The sequence below is a fragment of the Manis javanica genome, chromosome 11, assembly GCF_040802235.1.
Source record: "Manis javanica isolate MJ-LG chromosome 11, MJ_LKY, whole genome shotgun sequence".
Lineage (NCBI taxonomy): Eukaryota > Metazoa > Chordata > Mammalia > Pholidota > Manidae > Manis > Manis javanica.
This window is the reverse complement of record NC_133166.1, coordinates 19,273,798-19,295,290: the sequence shown is the minus strand read 5'-3', so window position 1 is coordinate 19,295,290 and position 21,493 is coordinate 19,273,798. Positions and strand designations below refer to the sequence as shown.

General features: G+C 35.9%; 1 protein-coding gene across 2 annotated transcripts in view; it reads left to right on the top strand.

Moving 5' to 3' along the window:
- UVRAG (UV radiation resistance associated) overlaps positions 1-21,493 on the top strand; it is a 328,593-nt gene that overhangs the window by 246,583 nt on the left and 60,517 nt on the right. For both annotated transcript variants that reach the window (XM_073215998.1, XM_073215999.1), the window contains one exon: positions 4,931-5,009. In XM_073215998.1, the coding sequence (XP_073072099.1) occupies positions 4,931-5,009 (79 nt within the window). The remainder of the gene's footprint in view (positions 1-4,930; positions 5,010-21,493) is intronic.

Sequence of the window (21,493 nt, the reverse complement as noted above, 5' to 3'; positions counted from 1 at the left end):
TGAAATCACCTTGTTCTCTTGCCTGGACTTCTGCAGTAGCCTCTCCATGTTTCCTTTTTTTGCTCCCCTGAAGTTTATTGTCAGAGTAGCCAGAGCATCCATGTCTCTCCTCTTCTCAGAATCCCCCAGAGCTTCCCCTCATTCAGAGTGAAAGCCGAAGTCCTTCCTGTGACGACGAGACCCTGCCTGATCTGGGCCTATTGCTTTGCTGACTGCGCCTCCTTTTCCTTTTCCGTTGCTCTGCTCCAGCTGTTTCCCATCTTGCATCCCTGTGGTTCACTGCATTATCATCAACTGGCAGTAAGTTAGTCCAAACAACGATGATCTCTCACCTAGAATACTGCAACAAGCTGGTCTCTCTCCAGACAATTGGCTGTGGCTGTGTAACTAATCTCCGCTCACCATCTACCCCTGCACTTCTCTATGTCTCTCCCCTGTGTGTCCCTTAAAAGAACTCTTACCGGATATATAGGACCCACCTGGAAAATTAAGGATAATCTCAAGATTCTTAATTGCAGACCCTTTTTCCAAGTAAGATAAAGCTTTAGTGATATTATACAACTTAGCAGAAAAAAGTGAGGTTTTTTTGTTTAGTCATGGCAAGTGAAGCACAGTGTCTTACTCTGCCAGTGGGAGGAAAGGGAGATGGACATTTTCAGGAAGTGAGCAAAGGTGGAGAAAGATGAGCTTGGTATGTTGGTGAGACTGTGAGGAAACTGCCTGAGCATAGTAAGGTTGTAGATAAATCAGACAGATTTCATCATTTAGGCCTTGAAAGCTAAGCAGAGAAGTTGAAATTTAAATCCATAACTGATTAGGAAGCGGGGCTAGGAAGTGACATGATAAAAAAAGTCTCACTTAACAGGGAAAATAATAATGCAGGCTTCTAGGGCGTAAAGGGCAGGAATGCTGCTAATAACCATCCTACAAAGCACACAGCAAAGAATTTTCCAGAGTGGTAGTGAGAGTGGAGAGATGAGAGGGCTTCATAGGAAAAATGATTTGTTGACTTGCTGAATCACTGCATGTATTAAAGACAAAGAAGGTGGATAAAAACTGAATGTCACTCTAAGCCTGAGTAACTGATAAAAGTTGTAGTAGAAAACTAAGCTGGAATGGACAACGTGGTTTGAAGTAAAACCATGGCCTTGAAATATACCAAGTATGTACTGTCACATTTTCTACAAATACAGCAAGCATAAGTGATCTTAATACACAGTAAAGACGTGAATGAACTATAGCCATATCCTTACTCCCAGTTGAGCCATCAAAGAACCAGACCTGGCTGTGGGGCTCTGAAGGTGAAGACAAGAAATGTCATCAATTTGGAGTCTTTTGTAAAAATGTCTCGGTTGGGAGGAGGAGAGGGTAGTGCTTATAATAATTATACCTTTTAAAAGTAAGAATGATTCAAAATCAGTTCCTTTGACATTTTTTTCCAAATTGAAGTTGACATAGTCTTCATACACATACACACACAGACATGAAAAATAATTGGAACATGTGTGTATATACACATACATATCTATAAATAAAATTTTTAATTTAAAAAATTTCCTACTTTCAGAACATGCATAGAAATTTCTTTCTCTTGAGTTCCCTTTACTAGGACTTCAGTAGGTCTGCTTTGCATACTTAATTAATGCCTTTGGCATGGTCTTTAAGTACTTTCTTAGTTCGTGAAGGGAAAATGAAGTTATATTCAGTAGATTTGGTTTCCCATATTCAAAATTATATCTTGGAGATGGAGGAATGACACCTTCTCTAGTGCAATGGGTACTTCAGTGTTTGATTCCCTGCTGGGTTAGTTTCTAAGGCCACTCTAACAAATAACCACAGACTTGGTGACTTAAAACAGCAGAAGCTTATGCTTGTAGTTCTAAAGGCCAGAGGTCCAAAATCAAGTGTCAGCAGGGCCACACTCCCTCCAAAGGCTCTAGGGGAGAATCTCTCCTTGCCTCTTCCAGCTTCTGGCAGCTCCAGGCATTCCTTGGCTGTGGCTGTGTAACTAATCTCCCCTCACCATCTACCCCTGACCACTTCTCTGTCTCCCCTGTGTGTCCCTTAAAAGAACTCTTACGGGATATATAGGGCCCACCTGGAAAATTAAGGATGATCTCCTCTCAAGATTCTTAATTGCAGACCCTTTTTCCAAATAAGTCACATTCACAGGTTCTGAGGATATGCACATATCTTTTGGGGTCCACATTCAGCCCATTAAACCCTCTGTGTACATGTCCATTATTTGTTGCACAGACTCTGATTGGCTGCCTCTACTGAAGATCTGGATTTTGACTAACTCTGTGGTGAAATTAATTTTCCTGTAACTTTACCGTTAACTTATGGTTCTCCCTCTTTGAAACCATGAGAAACAAAAAACCAACCTTTTTTCTTTGAAAATCCTTCATTTGTCCCTGAGACATATCCTTCAAACTAAACACCTCTGGTTCCCTCAGTCATTTATCTCAAAACTATGGCTTTCATTCTTCTAATCATCTTGGTTGTGCTTCTCTAAAGGACTCAGAGGCAGTAGAAAGAATACTGAATCTGGAATTGAAGACTTAGTACTGGGGTCATGTCTCTTCCACTAAGTAGGTAGACTAAGGCAAGTCAATTTCTTTTAAATGATAAAAACACTGGACCATTCTACTTCACTGCATGCTTTTTACAGTCAAATGAGATTATTACAAAACCTGTAAGAAAGATTCCAATTATCTGTATACTTGTAAAAAAAAAAATTTATTCTCAGAACAGAACATAGGTCTCTCTGTGTAGTCTCATCCAGCACAAAGCAGGTGGCACTGGCATATTCCCTGATTATCTGCTGTTTCTTTTAATACAGCCTGAGAATTTATTAATAGCTTTTTATGTAAAAGTGGAAAAATAGGAAATACATAGTTCTTTTTCCAGTTATTCAATATAATACTCTCCTTTAAGGAATCCTGTTTGTGGTGTTGAGGACCTCTTCTGGTTATAGTGAATGACCACATTCTCATCTAAACCTGCAGTTTACTAATGTGATTCTCTATCTATATTGAATTAAGATGCCTTTGATTTGTATCTGGTGGTAATACATTTTAACTTCTAAAATGAATTACATTCTTCTAGATTGCCTAATAGATCTATAAATCCATGTACTTTTGCAAAGTAAATGTGTAATAGTTCTGAGCTATTATACTGTTCAACTTGAATTGACCCCTTAAGAATTTGAAAAAAATATATGAATTCTGTCCTAATATATGATCTGTTTCAAAACTGCCCTATTTGAATCTTTGGCTCTAATCACTCTCTATTTTGTTTTAATGTTACATAAACACCCTGTGACTCTTTCTAGAAGAAGTAGTAAAGTCAGTAAAGTAATGAAGTAATGAAAGTAATAAAGTCAGTGTTGTAAGATCCACTTTTCAGGAATTTTGAAGGTTGGTTTTCAATGAATACTTATTTCAATTTATTCTTCCAACATTTGAAACAGTTTCTATATTTATAACTTGAAAGTAGAGATACTTGTGGGTTTGGAGAGCTGTACAGATAGTCTTCATGTGATGCGTTCATCGAATAACAACTACTCATTACAGAGCTGTAGGACTCTAGCAGATTCCTTCCAAAGTGTCCCCATGTTGTTATGTCTTCTCAGTTAGGTCATTTCTTTGCAAGCCATCCCATACAAATTTGAATGATTCCCAGCCACCCTGTAGAAGCCTAGTGTTACCTTTGCTTATCCTGAATTTGCTTTAATATCATTTTTGTGTATCTCAATGTAGGGCCAAACTACATGTCCAATTTATGTTTTATTGCTTCAATTAAACACAAAGCTGTATCTTCTTGATGGGGGTGTGAAACATTTGGTAGAGAATAAAGAACAGTTCAAGACCTTGCTCACAGTAATTTTACAGCACAACAAATTTGCCTGTTGGACACTTTGTAATCAGCAACTTTGGAGAATTTAATACAAAGCTTTTAAATTCCTTTTCCTTTTATTTTCCCTAAAAACTGATATCCTTCAACCTTTATGAAGTGTATCTTTTCCTCAGCCAATTGAAATTAAGAATGTCCAGTAATTGTTACTTACCATTCATCTCAGTAAGATTATTTTATTCTTGAGAATAATAGTTCTTGACCCTATCTAAGTTGTGATAGATCTGTTTATGGAGAAATGTTTCAGAGGACAAAACGTGTGCTTGTTTTTGCCAATCAGAAAAATGTGACAGAATATAGGTAAAGTCTAACCTTTTCTTTTTCATTTGCAGGATGAGGAAAGGGATAATGAAGGGAATTTATTCTTAAACTAATTCATCATCTTTATAAAGATCCACAGATCTCATGCCTTTGTTGTTTTCAGTGAGCCCGGTTAAAATGGAAAGTCTTAAAGACCTCTGTGGCACGCATACACCGCCTTGGAGAAGTAATATCCAGCTTGCTGCCCCTGTGAATGTGAATGAATTTATGAATTTTCACTTATTGGTGGTGTTCATTTGACTGGCCACCTTAAAAGAAACAGAGATCTTATATATTGCTTTCAAGTCTGATTTTTCTTCACAGTCTTCCTCCCCCATTTAGTAGAAGTTGAGATGTCAGCTCCAAGGTAATGGGGGAAAAATTTTCTAGGATCTTAATCTTAGGATGCTAAGTTTATGATAAATAACTATGGAATTTAGGGCCTTAACACCTTGGGGTTACTGACTCGCTTTCTTATATATTAGTCCCATGTTGCATGACCTGTTCAATTTTTTCTTTGAAACAAAGCAAGCATTGATTTGATTTGGCTAATGTTATGAAGATACAGGATAATGGGTTGCAATAACTATAAGTGCTTTAGTCCAAGTTTTCAGATGTGTATGCTATATCCAAGAAACTTCCACATTTGTTAACAACTTAGAGGTGGTTTTACTCAAGTTTTAGAAAACTTATGATTCCACTTTACCTTTTTTAGGTTTCCATTATACCCCAAAGGAGGGGAGAAGTTACAGTTTGATTACGGTGTCTATCTTCTGAACAAAAATATAGCACAGGTAAGTCCTTCCTCTTCACCCCTCGCCTGCTTCCCACATGCACCCTGCTTCCTTAGATTGGTTGACCTCTTTGGATAAAAAAGTGCTACAGTTGAATGTTTAATTTAACCAGTTACAATGATAATGCAAAGTTCTTTTAAGGTCACAGTCTTATTCTGTGACATTATAAATACTACAGAGAAGCAATGAGATGACACTGGAATCCTCCTACTAAACTCAGAAGCCCTTTACTGAGTTGTTACTTGTCAGTGGACTGTATTTGAGTGTGTGGACTTAGAACCTCTTGCTTCTGCAGCTTTCTTCTCTTAGACCACTTTCAGGGACTCATTTAGTATTGGGAGTTGATGGAGTAAAAGTTTATACCTTCTGCAAGTCCTTAATGGTTTCCTTACCTTATTATCCAGAACTGAAAAGAAAACACCAAGCACATAGTCCTTCCAATTCATCTTGGGTTTTTGTGGCTCTCTCAACATCACATGAGTTAGTGTCTCATTTAAATAGTGTCTTCCCACATACTGTAGAAAGACTACAGATGAGTGCATTTGCATGTTCCTAAAAGAAATATGCAACATTTCTTTAGCATACTTGGCTCTACTTCAAGAAGTAGACATATTCCATACATTTTCTAGTTGTAAAAGAAGATCATCTTCAGTACTTTTATTTGGACATCCTTCCAATCAGAATATCACAATGAGGAGTATTCACAGTTTGGCTTTTATTTAAAGACATTACCAGCTATATCCTCAGAACTTTTCTTTTTAAAGAAGCAGCAAGGTTTTTGATGCTTTTGTTTTTATCAGTCCAAGTTGCCTTTTATCCACATGAATCTAAAGACTGAATAGTTCCCTTATTCATTCCTGAAGGATCTGAAATTATTTCTCCACATTGTGTCATCTTTGCCTTTCTTCCCCTTATCCAACCTCAGCTTTATGTTTTTTTTTAATTTGGTTTTTATTAAACCCTGAGCCTTTTATGATAATGGATCAAATTTCTAGTTTGCAGCCTTTAATTAATCATTTGCTTTATAACCTCGTACTTGTGCCCACTCAGTTATTCTGCTTTACTGTTACTGCCACTCCAGTTCATGCTCTTTACTTTAAGGCAAGCAGCCTTGCTCACAGTCTCTGGCAAATGACTCATCTTTCCATGTGCTGTTCTTCCCACAACTTCTGCTTTCCCTCCCTCCATTTTTGGCAGAAAAGTATCTCAGTCTAAGAAACAGGACTTTAATTTCAAGGCTGCCTAGCTCACACTACTGATTGCAGTTTTTATACCATAGACAGAGCAGTGCTTAGATAGAACTTGTCAAAAAGTGGCAAACTGAGAGTGTATAAGGTCGAAGAGGTCTGGATGAATTAAGGGCTCCTCCAGGTGAGGTCCACCAAGGTGGAAAAGAGCACATGGATAATGGGGGCCAGAGTCTGGGAGTCAGGATGTCAGGGTATCAGGAAGGTCGGTCTCATTTAGTAGAACTAGTTCTGATCTCAGTTCAGAGGTTCTTCTCTCCTAGCCCCATATTTTGTTTCTTGCTCTTAAGCACACTCAAGTCAGAAGTCCTTTGGAAGATTGCAAGTGAAAACTATGCCTGATTAAGACTTGAGCCAAAATATCTGAATATCCTCATAAATCCCAGCTTCAGACGTATTCCCATACACATATGCACACACACATACACACACTTAGTTCTTTCTTCTTAGGGCCCAATAGGAATGCCAAATGAAGGTATGAAGAGGTAATGAGAATAGCTCAGCTTGCTTTGAAAACAAGACAAAGATGGAGGCTGACTGTGCAGTGGAAAGTTTGGAGTCTGTCCTCCAGACTCTGAGCTCTGGCACCTGTTTGGCCCTCACTCTGGAGCACTTCCCAAGCTGCCCCTGACTTTATTAGCTGAACTGAGACCACAAGTATGCCGACCTAGTTTTATTCATCTGTGTAAAAATTAGATTATTTCTAGAAGTTTTGTATCCTCTGCACCTTCATACTCTTTTGAAAATTGAGAGATTAATTGTATTTATGTGTGTCTAAGATCAATAGGTTAAGCACTGTAAGCAAGCATTTTGCTCTCGTGTTTTTTTCATCATTGTTGGGGCAGTTTTAAAAGGAGAGGACAATAAACTTTTTATAGACAGACTTTCTTAGGTTTCAGAGTTCATTCCGGAAGCCCCTTTTGAGCATTTAGAAAGCAATGTAGCAAATTTGTGACCTTTAACCTTTTTTTGCTTCAGCTCTGTTTCGTCTCTTAATATTTCTTGCGGGATGTTTCATTTTGTCCATGGTGTTACTACCATCACTATTACATTTCGATTTACAACAAATCAGAGAACCATTAATTATTATGGCTCTTAATTGGGTATTGTATCAATAAGCTATTTCCCACTTTTGAAGGTTTATTTTCTATGCATGCATATATATACCAACACATGTTGTCAAAGGGGAGTTTGTCTTCTCAGCCAGTCTCATTTGTACGCCATCTCTAGAGATGTGAACAAATCATGCTATTAAAATGGCCCCACCTCAGTAATTTATAGGCTGCATTAGTGGAGGTGGATGAAAGCATTGGCATGTGTTAAAGGGCCAGAGAAAGAGGGGTGAAGTCATTTAATGCTGCATCCATAACTTGGTTGTGGATTTGAATAGTCAATAGGACCTTTCATCACCACCAGAAGTAGTAGTAAAATCACTCTTTTGGTAGAGGAAATGACAGAATGTAGTAATATTTGTTACTTCAGTGTTTGGGATCAGTCCAGCCCAAGTTTTGAAAAAACACACTTGGAAAGACAGGCCTTCAAGTAGAAATGCTCAAGTGTTGTTTGAAGAACTGAAAGGACTGGTAAGGCCTGCTTACCCTTTTCCTGTCATTGCTGTCTAAAGGGGTGTGTGTGTGTGTGTGTACACGTATGTGTGCATGTGTGCTAGGTTAGTTACTGGAAGTGAATAAAGCAGAATTCCTTGTTTTTAGCACCATTTACTAATATTTTTCAAGTATCAGCCCCTTTATCTGGAAATAGCCTTCTTTGTTGGTCAGCATGTAACACTATAGGAATGGGCCTGGCAAAATTGAGGGGCAGTCTAATTAACAGTGATTTAACAAACCAGGCCATGCTCTAATTGTCAGTAAGTTTAAAAGTACATTATATTAGACTTTGTGCATAACACAGTCATTTGCTTTTAGTTCCCAGAACATAAAAAGTAGAAAATCAAAAGTTAGAATACTTTTACATTTATGGAGAGTTTTGTAGTTTGTAGCACACATACATATATATCCATGTGACCCGCATCATCCACCCTACAAAATGAAAAGGGCAGCTAATGTTAAATGAATTTAAAGAGTTTGGCTGTTGACATCCATCACTCCAGTGTAGTATTACAAAATTTGACAAGCTTGGTAGAGATTCCCATATTTCTTTATTTTCTTAATTTTTAATTTTTAATTTTTATTTTTTATTAAGGTATAATTGATAAACACTCTTATGAAGGTTTCACATGAAAAACATTGTGATTACTACATTCACCCATATTATCAAGTACCCATCCAAACCCCATTACAGTCACTGTCCATCAGCGTAGTAAGGTGCCAAAGAGTCTGTGCTACGCAGTTTTCCCTGTGACCCCCCACACCATGTGTACTAATCATAATAACCCCTCAATCCCCTTCTTGCTCCCTCCCCACCTGCCCTCCCAAACCCCCACTTTGGTAACTGCTAGTCCATTCTTGGAGTCTGTGAGTCTGCTGCTGTTTTGTTCCTTCAGTTTGCTTTGTTGTTATACTCCACAAATGAGGGAAATCATTTGGTATTTGTTTTTCTCTGCCTGACTTATTTCACTGAACATAATACCCTCTAACTCCATCCGTTGTTGCAAATGGTAGGATTTGTTTCTTTCTTATGGCTGAATAATATTCCATTGTGTATATGTACCACATCTACTTTATCTGTTCATCTACTGATGGACACTTAGGTTGCTTCCATATCTTGGCTTTTATAAATAGTGCTGCAGTAAACATAGGGGTTCAGATGTCTTTTTGAATCTGGGATCTTGTTTTCTTTGGGTAAATTCCAAGAGTGAAATTTCCAGGTCAAATGGTATTTCTATTTTTAGTTTTTTGAGGAACCTCCATATTGCTTTCCATTGTTTTCTTTGGGTAAATTCCAAGAGTGAAATTTCCAGGTCAAATGGTATTTCTATTTTTAGTTTTTTGAGGAACCTCCATATTGCTTTCCACAATGGTTCAACTAGTTTACATTCCCACCAGCAGTGTAGAAGGGTTCCTCTTTCTCCTCATCCTCACCAGCATTTGTTGTTCCTAGTCTTTTCCATGTTGGCCATCCTGACTGGTGTGAGGTGATATCTCATTGTGATTTAATTTGCATTTCCCTGATAATTAGCTATGTGGAGCATCTTTTCACGTGCCTGTTAGCAATCTGAATTTCTTCTTTGGAGAAGTGTCTGTTCATATCCTCCGCCCATTTTTTAATCAGGTTATTTGCTTTTTGGGTGTTGAGGTGTATGAGTTCTTTATATATTTTGGATGTTAACCCCTGTCAGATACGTCATTTACAAATATATTCTCCCATACTGTAGGATGCCTTTTTGTTCTACTGATGGTGTCCTTTGCTGTACAGAAGCTTTTTAGTTTGATGTAGTCCCATTTGTTCATTTTTGCTTTTCCCTTGCCCAAGGAGATGCATTCAGAAAAAAGTTGCTCATGTTTACATTCAAGAGATTTTTGCCTGTATTTTCTTCTAAGAGTTTTATGATTTCATGACTTACATCCAGGTCTTTGATCCACTTTGAGTTTACTTTTGTGTATGGGCTTAGACAATAATCCAGTTTCATTCTCTTGCATGTAGCTGTCCAGTTTTGCCAACACTAATTGTTGAAGAGGCTGTCATTTCCCCATTGTATATCCATGGCTCCTTTATCATATATTAATTGATCATATATGCTTGGGTTTATATCTGGGCTCTCTATTCTGTTCCATTAATCCCTGGGTCTGTTCTTGTGCCAGTACCAAATTGTCTTGATTGCTGTGGCTTTGTAGCAGAGCTTGAAGTCAGGGAGCACAATCCCCCCATTTTATTCTTCCTTCTCAGAATTACTTTGGCTATTTGGGGTCTTTTGTGGTTCCATATGAATTTTAGAACTTCACTCTAGTTTGTTGAGAATGCCTTTTGCATTTTGATAAGGATTGCATTGAATCTGTAGATTGCCTTAGGCAGGGTGGCCATTTTGACAATGTTAATTCTTCCTATACATGAGCACAGAATATATTTCCATTTATTGGTATCTTTAATTTCTCTCATGAGTGTCTTGTAATTTTCAGGGTATATGTCTTTCACTTCCTTGATTAGGTTTAGTCCTAGATATTTTATTCTTTTTGATGCAAATGTGAATTCAGTGCAATATCCTACTTGTCCATCAATGGATGAATGGATCGAGAAAATGTGGTATATATACACAGTGGAATATTACTCAGCCATAAAATAGAAAGAAATCCTGTCATTTGCAGCAACATGGATGGAACTTGAGGGCATTATGCTAAGTGAAATGTGTAAGAAAAAGACAAATACCAAATTATCTCATTTATATGTAGAATATTAAAACAAAAATTGAACTCAGATACAGAGAATATGTTTGCTGGTTATAGGAGGAGTGGGAAGCAGTTCTTAAGTGGAGGACAAAAGGGTAAATGTGTTCAAAATGTACAAGTTTCTGGTTTGAAAATAGGGGGACTTAATGTACAGCGTTGTGACTATAGTTAATAATACTGTATTGTATATGCCAAGTGGCTAAGAGAATGTAGATGTTCCTCAACTTACAATGGGGTTACATCCTGATAAACCCAGTGCAAGTTGAAAAATATCATAAGCTGAAAATGCATTTAATAGATCAAACCTACCAAGCATAGCTGTGCCTAGCTTATATTAAACATGTTCAGAACACTTACAGGTGGGCAAAGTCATCTAACACAAAGCCTGTCTTACAATAAAGTGCTGATTATCTCATGTAATTTATTGAGTACTGAACTGGAAGTGAAAAACAGAATGGTAGGTGTACAGAGTGGTTGTAAATGTGTTGGTTGTTTCTCCTTCATGATCATATGGCTGACTGGGAGCTGCAGCTCACTGCCACTGCCCAGCATCACAAGAGAGTACCATACGGCTTACTGTTAGCACTGGAAAAAGATCAAAGTTCAAAGTATGGTTTGTATATCACTTCCACACCATCATAAATTTTAAAAATCATATGTTGAACCATGAGAAGTCAGGGACCATATGTATATCAAAAGTTCTCACCACAAGGAAAAAAAATTGTTAACTGTATGTGGTGATGGATGTTAACCAGACTTGTGATCATTTTGCTATATATAGAACCATTATACCATATACCTGAAATAAATATAATGTTATGTCAATTATATATTAATAGAAAATAATAAAATTATATTATGGGATATGAGCTAATGGATTGAATGTGGACTCAAAGGAAAAGTAATAATCAAGAATGACTCTAGTTTTTATGTATAAGCAACTAGATGGATGAAAATATCATTTATTGAGACACAGTGGTAGGTGGAAGTCCTGCTTTGGTAATGTTAAGTTTGAGTTGCCTTTTAGAAATAAGTAGAGTTGTCAAGTAGGCAACAAGATATATGGGTGGGAAATCAATACTGGAGATACAAATTTGGGAGTCATCAATATAAAGATGATATTTAAATCCATGTAGTCAGATGAGATCAACCAGGGAGAGGATGCAGAGCTGAAAAGAGAGACAGACAGAAATAGAATGGGATTTAGCTGTGGGAAATCACATTTAGAAGTTGGGTGGAGGAGGATGAACCAGCAAAGACTGAGAGGAATGGCTAATCAGATAGAGAGAAAACCATGAGAAAGGAATAATGTGGAAGCTTAAGAGAAGTAAATTTCTGGAGAAAGGAGTAATCAGCTATGTCAAATCCCGCTGTAAGATGAAGCTTCCAGTGGACGTGGGAACATGAAAGTCACTGAAACGAACAGTTCTGGTGTAGCAAAAGGTGTTTCAGAGAGTGAGTAGGAGGGGAGGGAGTGTGTGGACAACTCTTCTGAGGTAGTTTTTGTGAAATGAGATAAACTTATGGAATTTGGGGTAGTGTCAGAGAAGAATATCCACAATTATCTGAAAAGGCTATTAAAATACTCCTTGTCTACCTACTTTGTGTGTGGTTGGGTTTTCTTATGAAGCAGCATAAGGTAACAAAGTGAATGAGGAAGAATATATGAGTCCAGCTGTCTTTTGTTAAGGCTGATTGAAAAGAGACTTGCAAAAATGTAAAATAATATCACTTATCTCTCTAAATTTATTTTCTGGGAAATATGCTAGTTTTTGATTTAAAAAATTTATATTCACAAGTAATAGATTTCTTTTGTTATTTTTAAAGTAAATTAATAAATATTTAAAAGTTTTCTCTCTTTTAACTCCTAATATGGTAAATATTGATATATGGCCCAATGTAAACAAAAGCTCTTTGGGGTCCTCAATAATTTTAAGAATGTAAAGGGATCTTGAGACCAAAAAGCTTGAAAACCACTGTCCTAAACATTGTGGCCATCCATATTTCCTATGAAAATCCTCAATTGCTCATAGTCTGATAAACCAAGACATACTTGTTAGTTTCCCAAGTCTGGAAAACACTGTATAAGAGACTTACCAATTTGAAATCTGGTAGTGCGGCTTCTCTCCTTTCCTGAAAGCGCACGTACTTAAGAGAAATACTTTGAGGATATAGTTTACAAATATTAATGGTGATTTGCATTTGGATTGAATGTAATGGCTTTTATTTACTCCTATATCTCATTTTGTACTCTATGAAGTATGTTAACCAGGTCTATCTTTAGAGCTAAGAAATTGAGCTGCTGCTATGCTAACTTCTCAAGGATGACAGAGCTATTACATGGCTGAGAGAATTCAAGACCAAATCTCTTCTGAGGTCACATCCAGACCCCCTGGATATCCCACTAAACTCTTCTTTACCAGCTATACACACTGAACTGCTTCTTTTCCTTCCTTCCTTCTCTCCTTCCCTCCCTCCCTTCCTTCCTTCCCTCCTTCCCTCCCTCCTCCCTCCCACCCTCCCTCCCTTCCTTCCTCCCTTCCCTCCTTCCCTCCCTCCCTTCCTTCCTTCCTTCCTTCCTTTCTTCCCTCCTTTCTTCCTTCCTTCCTTCCTTCCTTCCTTTCTTCCCTCCTTCCTTCCCTCCTTCCCTCCTTCCCTCCTTCCCTCCTTCCCTCCTTTAAGTTTAGGCCTTAGTAATTTCAATCCTATGATGTGGATAAGTCACAATCATCTGCCTTTCAGAGATAAGACCCCTGAGACTTTGAGTTAAGTAGGAGAACCAGGGTCAGAACCTGGGAACTTCATGGCCTCTCTTTTTACCTCTCTTTCCCTCAGGTTATTTTAAAACTTCATTGAAAGTAAAGTAGCTTCTCTTTCCAAAAACAGTTGGAAACCTCTGTTCTGCCAAGGACATGGTCTTTCTCTAAAACCTGACTGTCCATGGGGCCCACAGTGCATAGCTATTTAGAAGGGATCAGTCCCAGCATACACCCAGCACTTAAATTCATGTCTTTTTCTTCAACATGCAGTCCAATGTATATGACAAATGGGGAGAAAATGCATTTTTATTTTCTTAATTCTTCATGGAATCAAGAATACAAATTCCAAGGAAGTGTTAATAGTTAAACTGCCTTTTTTCCCCCATTGCCTACAAAATTTGCCAGTAATGTAGTAGAAACTATTTTTTGAAAGTCATATACCTATATTTTTAAAAAAGAAAACTTTTAGAATGCATATACCATGCAACTCACTGATTTTGAATACGTGATTGAATGGTTTTTAGTATACTCATCAAATTGTACAGCTATCAACATCATCAATTTTAGAATATTTTCACTGCTTGGAAAAGAAAACCTGTATCCATTAGCAGTTACTCCCCATTCCCCAAGATCCCCATCTAAACAGCTACCATTCTACTTTCTGTCTCTGTAGATTTGCCTATTCTGAACATTTCATATAAATGGAATCATGAAGTATGTGGTCTTTGTGACTGGCTTCTTTCACTTACAGATTCAAGGTTCATCCATGTTACAGCATGTATTAGTCATTCTATTGCCAAATCATTTTGGCAATTTGAAGTATTTATGGATATGTTACATTTTATTCATCCATTCATCAGTTGATAGACATTTAGGTTGTTTATACTTTTTGGCTATTACAAATAAATAATGCTGCTATGAGCATTTATGTACAAGTTTCTGTGGGGATATATATTTTCATTACTCTTGAGAGCAGAATTGCTAAGCTATATGGTAACTACTTGACGTAGGAGGAATTGCCAGATGGTTTTCTAAAGCAGCTGAACTATTTTACATTCCCACCGATTAATGTATAAGAGTTCTAATTTCTTTACATCCTCAGCAACACTTGTTATTTTGATTTTGAGTTAAGCCATCCTACTGGATATAAAGTGGTATCTCATTGTGGTTTTGATTTGAACTTCCCTAACAGCTAATGATGTTGAGCATCTTTTCATGTGCTCAGTGACCATTTGTATATGTTGCTTGGAGAATGTCTGTTCAGACCGTTTGCCCATTTTTAAATTGGGTTATTTGTCTTTACCATTGATATGTAAGGGATCTTTATATAATATAGGCACAAGTTCCTTCTCAAATGTATGATTTGCAGGTGTTTTCTCCTATTCTGCAGGTTGTTTTTTACTTTCTTGATAGTGCCCATTGAAGCACAAAGATTTTAGTTTTGATGAAGTCTAATTTTTTCTACTTTAGCTTTTCTTGCTTGTGCTTTTGGTGTCAAAAAAAATCTAAGAAAGCTTAGCCCAGGTACCTTTTAAATTTTTTTCTGTGTAGCTTTACTCATATGTTTAGGTCAGTGATCCATTTTGAATTATTATTTTTTTTTTGTATAGTGTAAGGAAAGAGTCCAACTTCATTCTTTTGCATGTATATATCCAGTTGTCACAGAAAAATCTGTTGAAAAGACTACTGTCTGCCCATTGAATTGTCTTGATACTGTTGTTGAAAATTAACTGTAAGTGTAAAGATTTATTTCTGAACTCTGAATTCTATTCCACTAATCTATATGTCTATCCTTATGCTAATATCATCTGTATTTTTTTTTCTTTAAAAAATATTTTATAAACTCAATAATATATGCTTGGTGTAGAAATAATTAAAAGTACAAAAGAAGATAGAAGAGCAGAATTTTTTTAAATAATCCACAATTTCACAATTCACACACACCTTCAGGATCTTCTAAACTTTTTTGTCTTCCTCTTACATAGTTGAAATACATTACATCTACTGCTCTATATCTTTTTTTTTAATACAGGCATTTTCCAATCCATTAAAAACTCTTAGTCAATATTTTTAATGTATATTTCATTTCTGTGTGTAAAATTTATTTAACCATTCTTCTAGATCTTGGACATTTGTTCTTACAGGTTTTTCTTAAAATAAGGTTTCAATTGCCATGTTAGCACTAATATGTTTTACATATGCATATGTCAATATGTTTCTGCTCTGTAGAGGGACATATTCAGATACAAGATACAGTAAGCTAAATACCTGAGTGTCCTGAGCTGTGCAAGGCCTATGAGAGGCTAATTTACCCTCTAGGTGCCTATTTTGGGGAAGGGAGTTAAAAAATATTCACAGTATGTAAATAGCCAACAGACTATACAAGGCATGCAATGATCACTGTGAAAGAGAAGTTCCAGTGAAGTGTGGTTCTGGCTCACAGAGGGAGAGCCCTGGGATAGTTTCGAGTCCAGCAGACCTGGATGTGCATCCCTCCGACCATGTGGATGAATTTGGCCATGTAATGAAATGCCACTGCACCTCCTTTCCCTTATGTCTACCAAGATTGGATAATTCTCATAGGATTGTTGCGGACTAGAAACAGTGAACATCCAAGTTTGTAGCTCAGGATATGTCCACCGAAAGGGTAAGTGGTGGCTGCCACTCTCTGTTCTTGTTGCTGTTACTGTCACTCCTGTTGGGCTGATGTAGAGGAGGAACGAATGCTTCAGTAGAAAAATTTGACGTCTGAACTGGAAATTCAAGGGTGGGAGTATCTGGCTAGTGAGAGAGGAAGGACTGCTTAAGATATTTCCAGACCTGCCTGGCTGGAACAGGTTACCTTAATAGTGGTGATAGGAAAGGTGTTTGGGTTTCACCATCACTGACTCTAGCACCATACAGTTACCAGTCTTTATACTTGGACCTAACTATGGTCTGGTGAGCTCCCTGGGCATGTTTCGGTGTTCAATAAATATTTATTGAAATAATGAATGATGAATGACTTATCTAGGAAATTGTTTGATTATTAATTAACTTAATTCTATTGAAATATATGTGTATTTACCCTGTTGATACCTTGATTTTGGACGTCTGGCCTCCAGAACTGTGAGAGAATAAATTTCTACTTTTTTGAGTCACCTAAAAAAAAGAAAAAGAAATACATTGTATTTAAATGGTATTTAAGTGCATCTTGACTTACCTCTGTTTAAATGAAGTCTTTAGGTAAGAAAGAAAAATAATATATATGTAGTTGTTTTCCAAAAGTTTCATGCTGTACTTTAAGAGATAGTATATTACCTTTTTGTAGTAACAAGTGATTGGTTGAGTATTGACTTTTTTTTTTAAGAATCATATCAGTTTAAGAACCATATCATAACCAGTTTGGTAGACATTTTTCATGATATATTGGCCATGATCACTGTACTCTTCAAAGGCTGAGAGTGATGAATTGACAAGATAAAACGGTTTATTTTTACCTCAGTTTGACATTTTCCCCCCACTTTAAACTCAAACTAGAAATCCAGTGCCAAAATATCTTTCTCAATGAAAAATAAAACTATTATAACTGTATTTATATAACTTATTTTAGGGTGCAGAAGTCTTTCACATACATTTTCTCCTTTATCCATTGCAAAAGCCCTCAAAGTGTTGGTATTACTGTCCTTATTTTACATTTAGATAAACTGAGTCTCTGAAAGGTAGGCAGAGAAATTCAGACACTAATCCTCTGACTGTGAGTTTAGGGACCATATTTACTGGTTTCCTTTTTCAGACAGAAAGAAACATTTTAAAAGGTCTCCCTTTTATCTGTGGGGACCTAAGAGCTAAGTCTAACTTTAGCACCTTACTTGGTTTAGTTATCTTTGTTATCTTTTCCTCTTCCTTTATCCTAGTTGTTTTAAAAGATTGGCTTTTGCCTTTTACTTTGCATATTTTAGCAACTTTATCTGGAAAATTATATTCTTCAATTAAAGAAATAAATTGCTTTTTCAATAATGATGTTAGCCTTTTCCAAGGTACTACCATGACTGATATTTTTTGCTAGGAGAAAAATATTTTTAAAATGTACCTCAACTGAAATGAAATACACAGTGCTTAGTTCAGGGAAGGTAGACTATAAATTCTAATTATTTTTTACGGTTATACTTAGTAAAATGAATTAGGAGAAATAATATATATGAAAAGTGAATTTGGTCTGATTTTAGTTGGCATCAAAGGGACCAGCATAGCTTAGATTTAAGCTGTTTAGGGAAATGTACTTCAAAAAACTTGTTACATGTAAATTTTGGTACTTATTAGAGAATAGTAATTTTAAATGTGCAGACTTGGTTTTCTAGGGAGGATGAAATTTGTATTCTTATTAATCCTAGAATAAAATGAACTAAAGTAAATGCAGCATAGCTGAGTGTTTAAGAGCAAGTACAGTGGATCAAATGTCAGTTCTATCACTTTAGCTATATGATTTCAGATAAGTTATTTAATGTGTCTGTGCCTCAGTGTCCTTATCTGTAAAATGGGAATGATGAAATAATAACAGTGATAATTATTATTTCTATTTCTTAGAGTTATGAAACTTAAATAAAACCTGTGAAACCCTTAGAATAGTGCTCAGAACAGAGTAAGTGCTAAATAAGTGTTTGCTTAAATAAATAAAATGCAAAGTGTAGTGTCATCTTTGTGGTAAAAAAACATCCCATATTCAACAAATAAGAAATGAGCAGGGGTTGTGTGGAAGTCGATTACAAGCTAAATGCAAGTTAATAAGTAAAGAAGAGAGGAAGAATTGTCTTTTTAGCTACATCAGTGGGAGTACCACGTATAAGTAAGGAAAAATATTTACACACCTTGTTTACTATTAGCTTTTAGTTTCAGGTTAATGTAATGCTTTTCTTCTTTATTTTTCAAAATAAATAATTTTTTATCAGGTATGATACTGCATTCCTAGAGCTCTTCCCCCAAATTTAGCAGTTTTCTTTTTGTTTGCTATTTGTAACTGAAATGATATTTTTAACTCATAATGAAATAAAGTGAGGCCATTTTAGAACTATATAAAAAATGCAGTGCTTTATATTTAATGTATTAAAAGAAAAAATACAAAATCTCTTATTCTGTTCATCCTTATGAAAACAGAAACTGAGTCAGCCTTTGACTCACCTGGACTGCACGGTAGATTGAACTTTCAACATTAAACTTTTCTCTCTTCTCTATTGCTTAGTGTAATAGTTATACAGATAATAATAATTTATAGCTTAGCACTGTACAGGTCGCAGGGCACTTTTCCATATAATCTCCCATTGCCCTATGAGGGTTAGCATTACTGTTGTCCTCTTTTGCCTCTCGGAAAACCAAGCTTTGCAGGAGTTAAGTGCACGACCTCGAGGACACACAGATCTGTTAAGAGGTAGAGCCAGAACTTGAACCTAGGACGTCTAATTCAAAACCTAGAATCTCTAGCTCTTAGACACAGTTAATTTGAGATTGTAGGTTTTGGAACTTTTCATGGTAATGCTGTATTTTGCTAATTTATTTTTCAATAAAAGAGACAAAAGATAGTTTACTTCTCTAACAGACCCACAGTTATTTGTGGATAGACCCAAATCATAGTCCTATATTTAGGACAATAGCTTTGTAGATATTTGTATAAGTTGTCAGTTTAAAAGATGTGTGTATATAATAAACTCAGACTAGCATTTTACATTTAAATAACGGGTAGATACAATGGAAGGAAAGAAATTTTGTCATCCATGGGCTCCAACAAAAAAGTGGATGAAAAGGTTTAATGGAAGGAACATCACACCAACAACTAGAAATGTCAGTGTTCTTTTCCAGCTCTTCTAACTTGCTGCTGCTTTGAGCAAGTGGTTTCTTCTACTGGGCCTCCATCTTCTCATCTAAAGAATAAAAGGGTTGGCTGTCCAGAAATGTGGACTTCATTGCTTCATAGGAATTACATTTAAATTTGAGAGCATTTTATATAAAGCAAAAACTTGTAGACTTAGTAATCTTGACATATTATCTTCATTGTTTTTTTCTAGAAAACAAGTAATGTTTCTATCCATGACAAATTTTTATACAAAATCTGCCTCAATCTAGTCCTATTGAGAAAATTTGTTTTTGTATTAGTAACTCAAACTAACATCACTCCAAAAACTTACTAACATTCCAGAAGCTTTTATACTAAGGACTGTTTGTATAAAACTGCCATTGCTTCTAAATTTGAATTTTGTTTTTAGAAGAAAGTGAATATACTTCCACTAATTGGCCCTACTGTGCCAAAAAAGAAAATCTTAAGAAAAGTAAGTACATATCTTCATAATTATGAGGTTGCAAAGGTAGTGTTCAGGATTTTCTACTAAGCCAGTCAGTGTAAGATCTACAGCGTTCAAAGTGTCATAAACGGTTACTCAGTGCAGTGTGCAGCCCAAGTCCATCCAGGGTGGCAGTACCTGATTTTGACATCATGTTATGGATAAATAACTCAATAATAAACCAAAGAACCACAGTATATCTTACACTTTTGTAAACTGTGTTTTATGGATAACTTTTGAGTTTTCCTAAAAGGCTGATGTATTTCAACATTTTTAATATATCAGTGTTCATTTTGAGTTGGCAGAAGTAACCATTAAGTTTTGCTACTAAGGGATATACCTTTCAATAAAGTTATTGAAATGCAAAAAAGAATAAAAGGGTTGAGCTTTATGTACTCTGAGGTCCCTATCAGTCTTAATATTCTTTGAATTTATGCTGCTTAACTTTACCACACATATGTCATTGTTCCTTTTTTTTTAATCATCACCTTCAAACAGCATGCTATATGTTGGTGATTTTGTTGATAGAAAATAAACAGAGATTTATGGAGTACCATGCCAGGTGAATAAGGGGTCAATCTAAGTCTGTACAGTATGGACTTAATGATGATAATACCACCATACATTATGTAGTGTTTTATATTTTTCAAAGTGCTTTCACACAAAGAGCTCATATACTGCTCTTTATAATTTCTCCTCTGAAGTAGATTTAGTAAGAATTTTCCCTTTGATTTAGTAGTTATTAAGAACTCTGTCATAAGAAAATAATTCTAATTTCCTGAAAACAATTAAAAGACATTTATCATAACTAAAAATAGCTATCTTAGGGATAGGTTAGATAAATGGAGGAATATCCACAGTCATTAAAATTTTTTGAAGATTAATAGCATAGAAATACATTTGTTACTAGTGGAGAAAGGAGGGTATGGAGTTGAATACACACACACACACACCAATTACAAATATTGAAAATTAACATTTCAGAGGCACCAAACAAATATCCTTTGTGTTGGAAAAATACTGCCCAGATGTATGTCGAAATCATGTTAACACATTTGTTTTGCAGGACTTGGGTTAATTTTTCTACTTACCTCTTTATTTCTGATTCTTTTTATTTAGTACGTATTACTTTTACAATATAAATATATATTTTGTATTATATTTTATTATAAATATGATTTAAATTATGTTATATAATAGTATGTGTGTATGTATATATCTGTATATATGTACTTTATAATATATATAAATAGATGAAAATTTTTCAGATGAAAATTGAGGGCTTAGTGTGGTTTCTTGACATTTTCAAATGTCACAAATGCTTCATGGTGAACATGGAACTAGAAACTAGGTTTTGTATTCTATTCATTACTGCTTGGCTTCTACCATCAAATTAATGCAGTATGCCAGCAGATGTAGAGTCCAGCTTTAAAGGGGTTGCCTAGGTACATTTTTTTTTCTTAATAGTATATACCCCCCCATTGCTATTCATTAGTACTTAGTAAAATTAAGGAACTCCACGTTATTTTTTTCATACTTTCTAAGATATTCCCTGGCTCAGCAGTTTTTTAGGCAGTGTAATATAGTTAGGAGCACAGGCACAAATAGACAAAGTTCAGTGTTGCCACTTGATAATGGTGGCATTGTAGAAGGTATTTCTCTGTGGGCCTCAGTGTCTTCCTTTATATAATGGGGCTCACAAAGGTGTGTTATACAACATAATGTCCACTTTTTCTAAACTGCTCTAAAACATTTCTATCTTTGTCCCTGTTGTGTTCACATAATGCAATAACAGTTGTATCTCATTTCCAGACTGCCTTGCAA